At 41.1% G+C, this 14103-nt stretch overlaps 1 protein-coding gene across 5 annotated transcripts in view; it reads right to left on the bottom strand.

The window, feature by feature from the left end:
• Positions 1-14103, bottom strand: part of myo1cb (myosin Ic, paralog b) — a 52213-nt gene that overhangs the window by 9431 nt on the left and 28679 nt on the right. For all 5 annotated transcript variants that reach the window (XM_072691665.1, XM_072691666.1, XM_072691669.1 and 2 more), the window contains 13 exons: positions 10572-10727; positions 9786-9901; positions 8554-8752; positions 7848-7928; positions 6631-6810; positions 4705-4803; positions 3740-3853; positions 3474-3545; positions 3191-3310; positions 2900-2979; positions 1676-1781; positions 1179-1259; positions 800-891 (listed from right to left, as the gene is read on the bottom strand). In XM_072691665.1, coding sequence (XP_072547766.1) covers positions 800-891; positions 1179-1259; positions 1676-1781; positions 2900-2979; positions 3191-3310; positions 3474-3545; positions 3740-3853; positions 4705-4803; positions 6631-6810; positions 7848-7928; positions 8554-8752; positions 9786-9901; positions 10572-10727 — 1496 coding nt within the window. The remainder of the gene's footprint in view (positions 1-799; positions 892-1178; positions 1260-1675; positions 1782-2899; positions 2980-3190; positions 3311-3473; positions 3546-3739; positions 3854-4704; positions 4804-6630; positions 6811-7847; positions 7929-8553; positions 8753-9785; positions 9902-10571; positions 10728-14103) is intronic.

Here is a 14103-nt window from a genome sequence, read left to right as displayed (position 1 = left end):
CACAGGTAATATCATCACTATGAGTGATGCATACTGGAGGAGCCTTTCAGTGTTTCCACACTTTCAAAGGTTTGTCTCTTTCACATTTGTGTAGAATTCCTGGTAACACAAACATGGGCTAATAGGAACAGGGCTAACAAGCTTTCCAACACAACAAAAAGATATGCCGAGTGCTGCGGGGCACCATTTCCAAAGAGAGTACCTGCATGTAAAGCTGAAGGCAAACACCCATCCAAACATCCGTACGTATGCTCTTACCATTTTATGGAGGGAAAACCAACACCACAACCCAGAGAAATGGATCGGTTATGAGGCTCCGGTGAAGCGGATGCAGCAGGTGATTGCGAGGCTCTAACATCTTTCCTCCCTAAGCACTAACCTACCTAAGAGCCTCACAAGCAGCCAACGTTATAAGCTTCATAAATGAGCTATTTCTCCCTCTACATGCGTTTGGGTGGACGTTTGCTTTTAATCTAGCACCTGTAGCCATAGACGCAGGTCTTCTTCTTTGGAAGGTAGTGGATATCTGTTGTTATCTGGTGCTCTACAACACTCCCATCTTTGTGTTGTGTTCTGTAGTTCACACACCATTCTCCTCTTCTTCCAGTTATTGTGACACCCTGTAACTGCATATTTTACTATTCACTGTATGTTTATTATTGCTGTGGTTGTACTCTATATTAACTGATCCACTGTCACACTGGAATGTCTACATAAATAACATAAATACATAAATAAAAACGGTCATCCCCATGGTTTTATGGAAAATAAGGTAAATATGATCAATGGTGTGACTAACGTTACGAAGTGGGCATGGCCACCCACTGTGTCCTCCAGCTTCTGCAGAAAAGTGATGTCACTGGCATCTCCCGGCCTGAGGCATTCCTCATCCTACAGAGGGGGAGAAAGAGAAAGAGACAGACAGACAGGAGAAAAGAGTGTAAAACATACAAAATCTTCCAAGCAAACTGTTCAGGAAGGGTGTATATTGTGAATATCATCATGAGTATAATTTCCTCAGCAAAAAGTAGTTCAGAAGCTTATTGTATACAACTATTGTTGCGGGTATTCAATTTAATAAACACATGCTATTATCAGACATAACATACATAGAATGCTTTCCAGCCAATCAGAAATACCAAATATGTTTGATTTGGATGTTCTTGAGGAATTCTTACCAAGATCGAGATGATGCCTTTGAACTTCTCTTCCACAAGATCACAAATAATCTTGTTATTGAAATATTGCACAGGCTCCCACTGCAAACAGACAGAACCCCAGCTAAGAATTAGGGTTGAGGACCTGATTAAATCCAGACCTGATATTTATTCATCTTTTCTGTGCTGATATTACAAGTTATGAAAGCAAACATTTGCAGAATGTCAGGAATTCAAAAGCGGCCCACTCTAGGCGTGTGGTCAGAGACAGGCTTTCTTTAACAGTGACGGTGCTGAGATGAGTCATGCTGCTGCCAGAGGTCAACATTATCATAGAAATGACACAGAACACACAGAGCGCACACACACAATCACATAACAGCCCATAATGAGGCCTTCAAGCTGGGCCTAAAGCCAGACCAATCCCCTCTCCCATGCCCTTGTATACAGAGGACTATATGTTGAAAGTCACAAGACGCTTGTGTGTGAGTGTTTGTGTGTGGGGAGGCGGCTCGTACCGTGATTCCCTCGGCCTCGTACTCCTCTTGCTCTGATTTCAGGGTCAGCTCGATGAAGAGTTGCTGCAGCTTCTCGTTGCAGTAGTTAATGCAGAACTGTTCAAAACTGGATACAGAGAGATTGGCCACGTTACTGCCTCAGACACAAGACTAAACTGATGAGCTGTCGCTCTGTGGCCAAAAAACTTTTAAAAACAAACAAACAAACAAAAAAACCTAAACAAACAAACAAACATCTTGGAGTATTTCTATTGGACCATTCATCATGACATTTGGCACAATGTAAAGAACAACAGATTTAAATAATGTCAGGCAAAAATGGAGATACAAGGTTTTTGAGTGACAGCGATAATATTCAAGTCAAGCTTTAGTCCACATCAGTTGATAAATGCTTGTGATAATTCTACAGATAATTCTAAAACTATCAGGACAAAAGCATTGGGACACCTGTTCTGTTGTCGTTACTTCCAAAAAGGGGAAGAAAAAAACCCCACAAGTATCCTGCTTTTGTTGGAGTAACTGTCTCTACTGTCCAGGTAAATCCTTCTACAATTTTGGAGCATTGCTGTGAGAATATAATTGCATTCAGTACCAAGTGCATTAGTGAGGTCAGGAGGTTGGATGATCACCACCCCACCCCACAACTCCCCAATTCATCCCAAAAGTACTGGATGGAGAATCAACAATCATTCCAAAGAACACAGTTCTGCTGCTCCCATTTGGTGTTAATGTTTTCTGCTCCAGAGAGTCCTATTCTATTGGCAGTCCTTCTCTATAGGGACTAGAAAAGCTGTGTATGTGTATATTTGCACATTTGTTATAGTAGTGGATGAAACAAAGTAGTTGAATGTACTAATAATGGGGGTATCCATGAACATTGGACGCTTAGTGTATATACAGTATTGTGCAAAGGTTTAAGGCACCTGAGAAAATTAGAATGGACAGTAACTATAGCTGGAATGTCCATCAGAAATCTGGAACCAAGTTCTTCAAACTAGCTGACAACAGATCAACTAAATTTCTTAAAAACACTTTCATAGCAGCGATACATTATTTTGTATAATTGGCTTAGGTACTTAAAACTTCTGCACACTACTGTATATTGCAGCAGAATCCTTAAAGGCTTCATATTCTTTAAAGTTTTAGAATTTATTTTGAGTAATGGGCCAAGTAAATGGCCTGTTCTGATTCTAACAATACCGTCAACAGCTGGACTATGCCTACCTGTTGTTCTGAAAGACTTCAAAACCATAGATATCCAACAGGCCAATGACAGAGGTATTCTTACTGCTGAAGGAGTCATCCTGCAACGCATTCAGAAAGACAAACCACAGTGACACCATATCCGGATGTGGAGGACACGGCAAGATCATTTGACAGATAGGCAGTCCTGCGAGTTAGCATTTTAGGTCATCTCAGTGTTTCTCCACAAGAGGGAGCCAAACTCTGACACTTCAATCAGAGACAGCAGAACCAGCCCAGCGCTCTGATAAACTAATCATCCAGCAGCTGTACCTTGAAGGCAAGAGAGTCGTTGATTTTGTTGACTAGCCAAGTGAAGGTGCGGCCATATATGGCTTTCGATAAAGCATCCCGTGCTGAGGAAGCCTGCTCCTGATTCAGTGGGCTCATCAGCTGCAAGAAACATACAGGCATACTGAAATGAAGTCATGCAAATAATGCACACTTCCCAAAAATATTTATAGAACAAACTTAAGAAATGTACCATTTTTTTTTCACCATATTTGTTTTTCATTTGACAAGTGACGTAGTGCCCTGTCTGCAATAACGGTCATACCTCTTCTCCTTTGGCTGTAATCTTCTTATGTGTCAGAGCCTCTTTCAGAATTGAGCCATCCACACCTATCAACTGCGATTACAGTGCAAAAACATGCAAGTCATGTTCGACGTGGTCACGTTTTTTCTTTCCACAATGAGTCTTTCTAATGACTTTCACTTTAAGAGAGATAAAAAGAGACTGGTTGTTCTAACAAAGTCCATGTACCTGTGCTATATGCACTGTGTCAGGCATTGGGCCATGCAGTAATGGGGTTGGACTCTTACCCTGGCTAAGTATTTAATCTGCGTGTCGGTAGTAATGTAGGCATTGCCACTGTCCTCGCCCCCGAACTGCACATTCCCCAAGTGTAGCACACTGGCAATAATGTTCAGCAACTCCTGCAGAGACAGAGGGAGAGAGAGCCTAAGGCTAACGAACAGAGACTGAATATTTGATTATATAAAAAAGGTTCTCTCACATATTAGAACACATACAAACAGATGGCAGAAACATGAGGGGCCTTTTGAGTCTGCTAGGGCATTTTCACACCTGTAGTTCGTTTACTCAGGTCCGAATCAGTTATGGAGTTAAAAATTTTTTCCCCCCATAGATTGGTTTGTTTCAAAACATGTGTACCAAAATGCAAACAGACAAACCATGTGAGAGCATTCTCTTCGCTTATTGGTCAGACCTGTCTAGGCCGTGAGCTAAAAAGTAAATATGGGAGGAATGTCCTGTGTTTTGGACTAGTGCATATTTCTGTGCAACCGAGGACCGAGGCCACCTCTTCTCATGAATCTCGGTTGATGTGGTTCGTGTTAAGGTGGGGTCAATGTCGTATGAACTTCCAATATTTAATATTAGAGCAAATGCTCAAGTCTAAGGGTAGGCCTAGTATTATATTACTCACACTGCAATTACTATTATGCTATCTGGGTAGATGGAGCATTACAGTAGCAGCACCTAATCTTTGTTAGGCATCTACACACCTATGATTTTGAAAAAGTATCAATTACTTTACCAGTGGATGCAAAATGAATAAATAAATAAATATTTTTTCCCATATAAAAAGGGAGTTCCTTCACTTTCTCAAAGGAAGATGTGAAGCAATCATGGAGGTTCACTGACTTGCCACATCATGCGTGAGAAGTACACAGTGCAGATTAATGGGAGTTATTTTCCCATGACGTGGGCGTATCCTAAACATGCTCTGCCTGTGTAGATGGTCAACATACTCATTCTCTCTTACCTCCACGTCATCATCACTGAATCCAATCACACTCAGGGCTTTCCTCACTGCCTTCCAGTCACTGCGGTCATTAATGGAGCTCACTTTGGGACAATTACCCTGCAATGCAAATTCACATTCATTAAAAAGGTCCAACATACATAGAAAACATAAATGGAGATCTCACTGCCAGTCACACTGGGTATTCCCATTGCACTCTGATTTGATTGGTGGATGGGTACTATATCTTTATGTGTCACTAGGGTGGTACATGATTGAGCCCTATCTAGATAAATAGACTAGATGTACTGCACTGATCACCAAAGAAACTATGGACGACTAGAAAAATAAATACAGTAAATCTCACATGTCTTTGTAAGAGAGGACAGCAGCTGCAGCAGTAGCTGTAGATTATAGTGTGGACTAATTAACTATCCACAGGCAAAGAGCCCAGCAGGGAGAATGACATATGCGCGCACACACACGCAGACTCAGCAGAGCAAAGGAAGCAGAGGGAGGGGAGGCTACTCCTAACTTCCTCTATTAAACACCAGGGGAGTGCACACAGCGAGAGAGAGAGAGAGAGTGCGAGAGAGAGAGAGAGAGTGCGAGAGAGAGAGAGAGAGAGTGCAAGAGAGAGAGTGCGAGAGAGAGAGAGAGAGAGAGAGTGCAAGAGAGAGAGTGCGAGAGAGAGAGAAAAAAAAAGAGTCTCCTGAGCGCAAGTGTAAATGTTTGTATAATAAAAGGTGTCACTGACCCAATACAGAGTATCTGTACTGGGCCGATAGTGGTAGAAAATATGGGAGTAAAAATTAAGAAAGAAGTAAAGCAGGCCATGTAATAACAGTAGCCACAAAATTTGACTAACATTAACATACGTAGAGTGATATATATATATATATATATATATAAGGCAAATGCTGGAGATTTCACACATAAAGTACACTAAATAAAAGACACTTGGTTTAAAACAGATCAATACTCATCACAAGTGTTGCTAGGTAGGTAGGTAGGAAGGAAGGGTACGTTGTGTGGTTCGAGACATGGATATAGATCAGCCAATCAGAGGAAGCATGATTTGCTGCATCATTTAACACAGACAGGGTAATTTGAGTACAGAGCAGATGAATATGAAACAAAATTTAGCTTCACATAAAAGTAACAGCTTTGGCAGTGTGTGGACTAATCTAGGACTAATATGACTTGCAACATCCCCTAATGTTTTATGCTAATGCATTAAGCAATGCTTGTCACCCTAATGACACCCTAATAAGAAATTATAAACTGTTCCTTAACTATTCTATGTGAAGGGCTTAATCTTATGTTATTCATTTTGTGTAATGTCAATAAATCATTTTTCTGTCCTCTATCCTAAAATCTAACAATAAATGGCGATAACAAAACGGTCATATAATCTGGAAAATACACTTAAGGTTCGTGCCTGTGGCACCATGCCTCTGACCGCCACCAGTCCCAATATATCATGTTATAGCACTCCGTCTCATGAATTATAGTATATAGTATAGTATAGTTTATAGTAGAAGTTAAAAGGAAAATAGAAAAATTAAGTGCACAAGGTCCTTGAGCAAGGCAATTAACCTACTTTCTCTACAAGGCTGTGAGTTCAGTACCCATGCCTGCTTAGTTACCACTGTTAAGTCAATGGGCAAGGCTAATTAACCTGCTTTCTGCACAAGCTTGTGGGTTTGGTACCCATACTTGCTAAGCTGCCACTGTTGAGTCCTTGAGCAAGACAATTAACATACTTTGTACACAAGGCTCCAGGGTCACTGTAGCATGGCGGACCATGTGTTCTGACCCCAGCTTTCCAAGCTGGGATACCCAAAGAGAAGAATTTCACTGTATTGTGTATGTATGATGACAATAAGTAAAAGTGGTATCATGCTACCTCTTGTGGGCAGATCCACTTTCTCTTTTTTTCCTAACCTTGATGAGATACTGGTACTGCTGCGTATTCCTTTCCAGGCCCAGTCTCCTCAGCAGGTCCTCCTCTCCTCCCTCAATCAGCTGGTAGAAGATGTGGAAGTTTCTCTCCCCATGACTCTGGTGCACCACTCGAGATTTCTCCAGCAGGTAGTTCAGGATGTGTCCACCCACTGGAGCGCCCTGCCAACGGGGACATCCAAAGCGAGAGGCAGAAGGGGTAATGCGGGGACTCTGACGTACACGTACGTATGCATGCAAACACACAGGGCCATACAGGTGCACAAATAACACCCAAGGAGAATACAAGGGATACCAGATAGGTGCATAAAGCATGCAGTAACATTTTATTTTTGGGTTCTTGCTTTGTGAATATTAACCTTGGCTTTGACTTGAATTTAAAGTTTTTGACATAGATTTATTGTCTAACTATAAGGTATGCAGAGATTCTTTTAGTATTTTCTCTCATCCAATGAAGACGAAGCTTTAAAATGTGATGGGTAGTTCTACTCCAGGACTAGGATTGTAGTGTTATATGGCATCACTCCAAAAAAATCTATTAAACATCTATTCAAATCAATTTCACCTCCTTTTAAACACTTAAATACCATCACTAGTCCCAATAGAAAATCTAATGTTACTGATAGTCTGTATTGTATTTCAGATGGTTTGTTAATTTCAGCATGTGTAGGTGAGCTACAGGGCATGCTCAAACATTTAGCAAAAATGTACACTCAATCTTATGTTCAACATATGGAAATTCAGATGCAAAAACAATGAAAAATAACACACCCTTAAGTACAGAGCGTACATGGATTGAGCTCTGCCCACTTATTGCCAAAGTTATGTTTACACTAGAACTGCTTTTTGAGGCCCAAGACATAAAGGCCAATGAGAACAGGGGGCACAGTAATAAGTTTCCAGTTACCTTTTCAGGCCCAAGGTTTTAGGCCAGAAATCTCCTGCTGACTGAACTCTGCTGAATTACACTGTACAGCTCAATGTAAACAGTATACTAATATGTGATGTATTTCGTAACCTGCTAGTGTTAATTCACTTTCTCTGTTACAACACTCTCACTTTCATTATACACTGTACACTGCACACTGCACACACTACACACACTACACACACACTACACACACTACACACACACTACACACACACTACACACACTACACACACTACACACACATTAACACTAACAAAAAAAAACCTACCCTGAAGTCAAACTGAATATCCATGTATTTCCCGAATCGGCTGGAGTTGTCATTACGCAGCGTTTTGGCATTTCCAAAGGCCTGAAACATAAGAGAATAGCCAGGAGGAGAAAGAGAAAGAGGGAATGATACAGAAACATGGAGGACAGCATTATCGGCACTTCAGACAGTAACATGCTTCTATAAACATACCATTACACATCACACATAATCCTGGATTAAAGGGCAGTCTAGACCTAAATACACATCTGCAAAACACCTGGATGCTGCACAGCACTTCCTGCACTGTTACTGTCTCATATTTTTAGACATCCTGCTTACAGATGTGCAGTCTCATCACAAAGTAGCTTACACCTCCCATGCAGGTCATTACAGAACTCTATCATTACAGGAGAATCTAACATTAAGCAAACTGCTTTGGAATTAAAAAACAAAAAAACACCTGTTTGGTGTTTCAGCACTGTAGAGATGTGAAGTAGATAAAGCTTAAGGTCTTTAAAAAATACATTAAAAAAAGGTTTCAATCAGTATCACAATCTGTTTCTTACTCAGAAATCACTTAGAAACCAGTAGCAAAATGTTACTAATCTACTGTTAAAATTATTACTTAACTTAAAAATATAATTTATACTGATATGCATTAAGCCAAATCATTGAACATTGAAATCATTTAACCTGCTCATAGTATTGGGGGAAGGGTCTTTACCTCCAGGACAGGGTTAGACTGCAGTAGGCGGTCTTTCACGGTCTGCACTTGCTCACTGGCAGGACAGGTGACTGCATAGTACTGCAGGACCTTCTTAGACGCTTCAGTCTTTCCAGCACCACTTTCACCCGAGATCAGGATACACTGGTCCCGCCTCTCCGTCCGCATTGAGCGATATGCATTATCAGACACAGCGTAACTGCATACAGAAGAGAAAGTGATGATTAAGTAAATGAATATAGCCACAAACTGCAACTCAAGCCCAATTGTGAACCGTTGTGTAAAATCATGTAAAGTCAGTAACTGTGTTAAACTATGCACACATGAGCCACTCTTGCATTTATAGTCAATGCAGGATTTAAAATTCGAACAATTTGATACGCAGACTTGGGACTCAAACAAAACAACCTCAGCAAAAGAATCAGCAAATACAATAGGGTTTCCACACCTGTGGTGCTTGGACCCCCAAAATATACTTTATGATTAAGTTGAAATAAAATTACACTAGATTTTCTAAACCCTAAATGTGAGCAAAACAGCCAAGTGGACAAAAGTATGTTCCATAAATCAAAAGAAAATTGCGTCCCATACTCCTAGCCTCATGGTTCCACTGCAACAGTAAAAAAGAAACCTCAGAAACTTCTTGGTTAGGATTTGGAGTGAGGGGGTAGCTGTGTAAATTAGTTTCTTCGCATGAACTCTCTCTGTAAATGATTCCATGAAGATGGATGGCATTGCATCGATAATGGAAACTGCTCTGCTGTTGTGAGTCATTTAAGTAGCTGTAGAATGGCTCTGGAGAAGCACTGTGTTATTTCAGCCTGCCTGACCACTGAGATAAATAATGTTAGAGCTTGCATGAGTCTGTGATCAGTGTGTGTCCCATTACAGCAGTGCAGGGGAATCTCCCTTTGACCTCACAGTGCCCACTTGCTTCCTCTCTCTACACAGTCATACACACCACTACAAAAACCACCCAGTCCCTCATCAAACACACAGACCTTAGGATACAGCACTTTCCTACTACAGCCCGCACTCACATAACTCAGAATCATAGGCATTCGAAGACATTCCCATTCATAGCCATTCCCTCAGCTACTAACACAAACAGGTCAAACCCACCACTGTGAACATGACATGAATTGAGCAGTATGCAGGTATGTTTCAATGTGTAGCATAGAGTCCTCCTCTGGCCATGCAGGAGGGCAACACTGGTAGGAATAAGAACTCACATGTGGGGGGAGACTTCGTAGAAGTTAACCCCTCTGTATCGCTCCATATGCTGCTTGGTGTAGATCTCTAGGTCCTTATAAGGATTCACAGACACCAACACTGAACCAATATATGTCTGAAAGAGAAAGAAAGAGAAAGAGAGAGAGATGTAAACATGTGAACATGGGTGTAAATGTCACTATACACCATGTCTAAATGTCCGTGGACACCCCTTCTAATGAACTCATTCAGCTATGTTAAATTGCACCTATTGCTGACGCAGATGTGCAAATGCACCAACACACAGCTTGTCTAGTTCCTGTAGAGAAGTATTGTCAATAGAATAAGACTCTCTGGAGGAGATAAACATAGAGATAAACATGAACTTATTGGCACCATGCCAAATGTCAGGAATGGACATTTTATAATGGGTTATAATAATACTTTGTAATAATAATACTTCGAGTAATAATACTTCAGGGATGAGTTGGAGAGTTGGAGAAGACCCTACTAAGGCTCTTGTTGCTGAATGCAACTAAATCCTCACAGAAATGCTTCAAAATCCAGTAGAAAGCATTCCCTGGACAGTAGAGACACGCCAACAAAAGCAGGGTTTTGGAAGAAAGAATGATTGAGCGGGTGTCCCAATACTTTTGTCCATGTTGTGTATTTTGATCAGCATTTCTTGAAAGGTAACTGCATCATAAAATCTCAAATTCCGGGATTTTCAATGTGGTCTCTGACGTCCGTATATTACTGTATAGAACAGTTTAGCATTCCAAGTGACGCAGTTGAATGGTTCTTACATAGATGAGATTCTCTTTGAAGCGCTTGCGCAGGTTTTCAATGAAGGCCACCTCGCTGGTGTGATTCTCCAACAGGACAAAGTCCTGCACCCCCACCCGATCCCTGGCTGTCAGGGCACTCTCCATCATGACCCTTACACCGTCACTGCCCACCGCCTATACAAAGACAAAGAGATGAGGGAGAGACAGAGACAATATGGTTATATAATTAGAAAAATGAATAAATAAATAATATGTTTGCAGAATAAAACCATTCAAGATACCAGTACTCAACAAAATCCTATGCTTTAAATAAGCTGCAGGAAATTGTGTGAAAATTAGAGGTTTTAGAACAATAAACAGAGAGTTAATCAGTCAGTAAATAGCTTATATTTGAGAAATAACAAGAAATTACTACAAATAAACAATTCCAGTTTATTATATATAATTTAAAACCAAACTGAACCAAACCAATTGAACAAAACACCAAATATGCCCTCCTGGATGTTAGTTTACAGTATTTAAAAGATATGCTGTTGAAGTTAATATTGTCTAAAATAATATAACTATTCATATGGTCACATAGAAGTGGGAGATATGCTAAAAATACATCACAATACTTCACAACAAGTCTTTCATACATTCATTAATAGTGCCACCATACAAAACTGACACTAAAAACCATAAACGCAATGACCCATTTATTGTTTCACTAAATCCAATTAACCAGGACTACTTTTGCTGTCTTCAAAAGGTCAAAAGCTGATCTGCACCAAGAGCCATTTGAGCTTCAAGTATGGCTTGGCTTGACCCGCCATCCCTTAAAACCCACAGAAGACAAGCGTCCAGGCTTTTTTCTGTCCAGGCACCTAAGTGGTAGAACAAACTTCTCCTAGGTGTCCGAACAGCAGAGTTGCTCGCTGTCTTCAAACGCAGACTGAAGACCCACCCCTACTTGGGCGAATAGTAAAGTATTATGGTCTCCATATTGACTTGTGTTTAGTAGTGTCTAAGCTCAAAGGTATCTTTAAATTTTTAGTCTATTCAAACTAGCTGAGGTTATTCTTGGGTAAATAGCGAAGCACTTTTGTAAGTCACTCTGGATAAGAGCGTCTGCTAAATGCTTTAAATGTAAATGAATTTCTTCAGTGGTCTAGAAGGACAGACACATACACGGATTGTGATTTCACACAGTCTTTCAAGGCCCTCCAAGAGCCTTACTCATGCACATCAACAGTACTCCACCTCCCAAACTCTACACTGATGCTCTGTACACAGGGCTGATGACACATGATGAAATGCAACAAACACAAACTGTACTACGAGAAGCCTTGTTTGCGTTTATAGCGACGTTTTCAGAGTATAGCGAAGTTTTCAGAGTACGGACCATTCGTTCTCGCAGAGCTGCTGTCTTCCAACACACAGTTTTAATAACCTGGCAAATGGAAGGTGTAATTTGCAGAACAGACAAAACTAAGATTATAGAACAGTCCAAAAGTAGTGCAGCAACACAAATGTGAGTCACACCAAACACTAAACTTTTCACACTTAAAACCATGGTGTGCATTAGTGCATTCTAAACAGCAGCTCCACCCAAATTAGCTTCTACAAACAGCAGCACAGAGTGACAGAGCGTACTTACATCAGTGACAGAATCAATACTTTGGACCACATAGCCCTTCTCCACAATAGAGGCTTGTGTCTTACGTAGCAAATCCGGCATATTACCAAAATCCATGTTTCCAAACATGCCCTCAGAACCCTTCAGAAGCTCTGAAACAACAGCTAAGCAACAGAAATACACACACACAAAAAAAAAGAACACACAGTCCTGTAAAAGGAGCTAGGCTTCACTTTCTCCCCATTTCGGCCCAGAGACCCTGACCAGAGAGCATTAACTGGGATGCTTCCTTTGTTCTGCACAAGAACAGTGATGTGTACACACACACACACACACACACACACACACACACACACACACACACACACACACACACACACACACACACACACACACACACACGGCTGAACAAATGTGCAATTATGCACTGAAACACACACACAAACACATTGTGCGAATACACCAGCTGCCAGGGCCGTTGTTTTGCTATTGACACAGCAGTGCCCATCCCCGAGAGATAGAGATAGTAAGACAGCGAGAAATGGAGAGAGAGAGCACCTGAGAGAGCATTTAATTAAGAAGCAGAGAGGCAAAGACGACTGCAGCAAGAAAACAGGTCATACTTTTAAGCAGCATTTCCGCAATCCACATTTTTCCTAACAGACAAATCAGCTGATGCCCAAATGTTTGTAGACACCCCTTCTAATGAATGCATTCAGCCCCCTTACATTGCACCCATTGCTGAAACAATTGTGCAAACGCACATACAGCTTGTCTAGTCCCTTTATAAAGGTGCAGCCAATAAAATAGGACTCTCTAGAGAAGATAAACATAGACCTATTGGTACCATGCTTAATGCCAAGCATTGGCTAGAGGAGCTGCAGAGCTGTGCTCTTTGGAATGATGGCACTCTATTCAATACTTTTGGGGAGTTGGGAATGAAACGGTGTGGTGATCATCAAACATCCTGACCTCACTAATTCGCTTGTCGCTGAATACAATCAAATCCTCACACCAGTGCTCCAACATCTAGCAGAAAGCCACCCCTGGACAGTAGAGACAGTTATTCCAACAAATACACCAACGGGACAAACTCTTTCTAAATACCCCTGGATTTCTGAAGAAACAATGAATGAGCAGGTGTCCCAAAACTTAAGTCACTTTAGTATATTTTCCTATACATCACAATACAACATTGCAGGATGATATTTAAGTTTTAATTAATACATTTAAAACCGTGACAGTCTTAATTTGACAGTTCTGCTTGAAACTCAGACTCCATCCTGTCCTAATAAAAGCCAGCACAGCAGCACACCTGCAAGATTTATCTGTGTTGCAGTCCTCAATGAGAATCCATGGTTTTGATAAGGCTTTGTTTCATGAACATGATGTAGGTGTAGAAGAAAAACAACAAGGGGATGGAATGGCTGACAGAGAGAACGACAGACTGAGGGAGTTGGTACTGTCCGTGAGATGAGGGATTGAGGACGAAGTCACTTCCTAGCAAAACACTTGTCTATTACGTTCTTCCCCATGTTTTTTGTTCCTCACTCACGGTCCTGTCTCTGTTTTGTCTTCCAACATGAGGAGCATCTGAAGCTTTTAGGGGAGATGACTGGAATCAGTCGGGATAGTGCTGTGTGATAGGTTGTCTACATAGGTATAATTACCTTCATTGTCATCTTACTTGTACAGTCTACGAAAGATATTATCTTTGCATTTCCCAGAGCAGAGAGGGTTAAGGGCCTTGCTCAAGGGCCCAACAGGGGAGTAGCTCATATTCCCTAAACCAAGCCTTATCAAATCCATGGAGACGCCACTGAGTTACAAAAGGACTCCTCACTGTCTGCAACACAGATAAATCTTGTGGGTGTGCCAAGGTGTTGTCTCATCCTAGGCTGGGACCCAGTCTGACAGCACTGTAAAAAAACA

This window comes from Salminus brasiliensis, chromosome 11, assembly GCF_030463535.1.
Source record: "Salminus brasiliensis chromosome 11, fSalBra1.hap2, whole genome shotgun sequence".
NCBI lineage: Eukaryota > Metazoa > Chordata > Actinopteri > Characiformes > Bryconidae > Salminus > Salminus brasiliensis.
The sequence above is the reverse complement of the archived record's forward strand: the minus strand, read 5'-3'. Positions and strand labels throughout refer to the sequence as shown.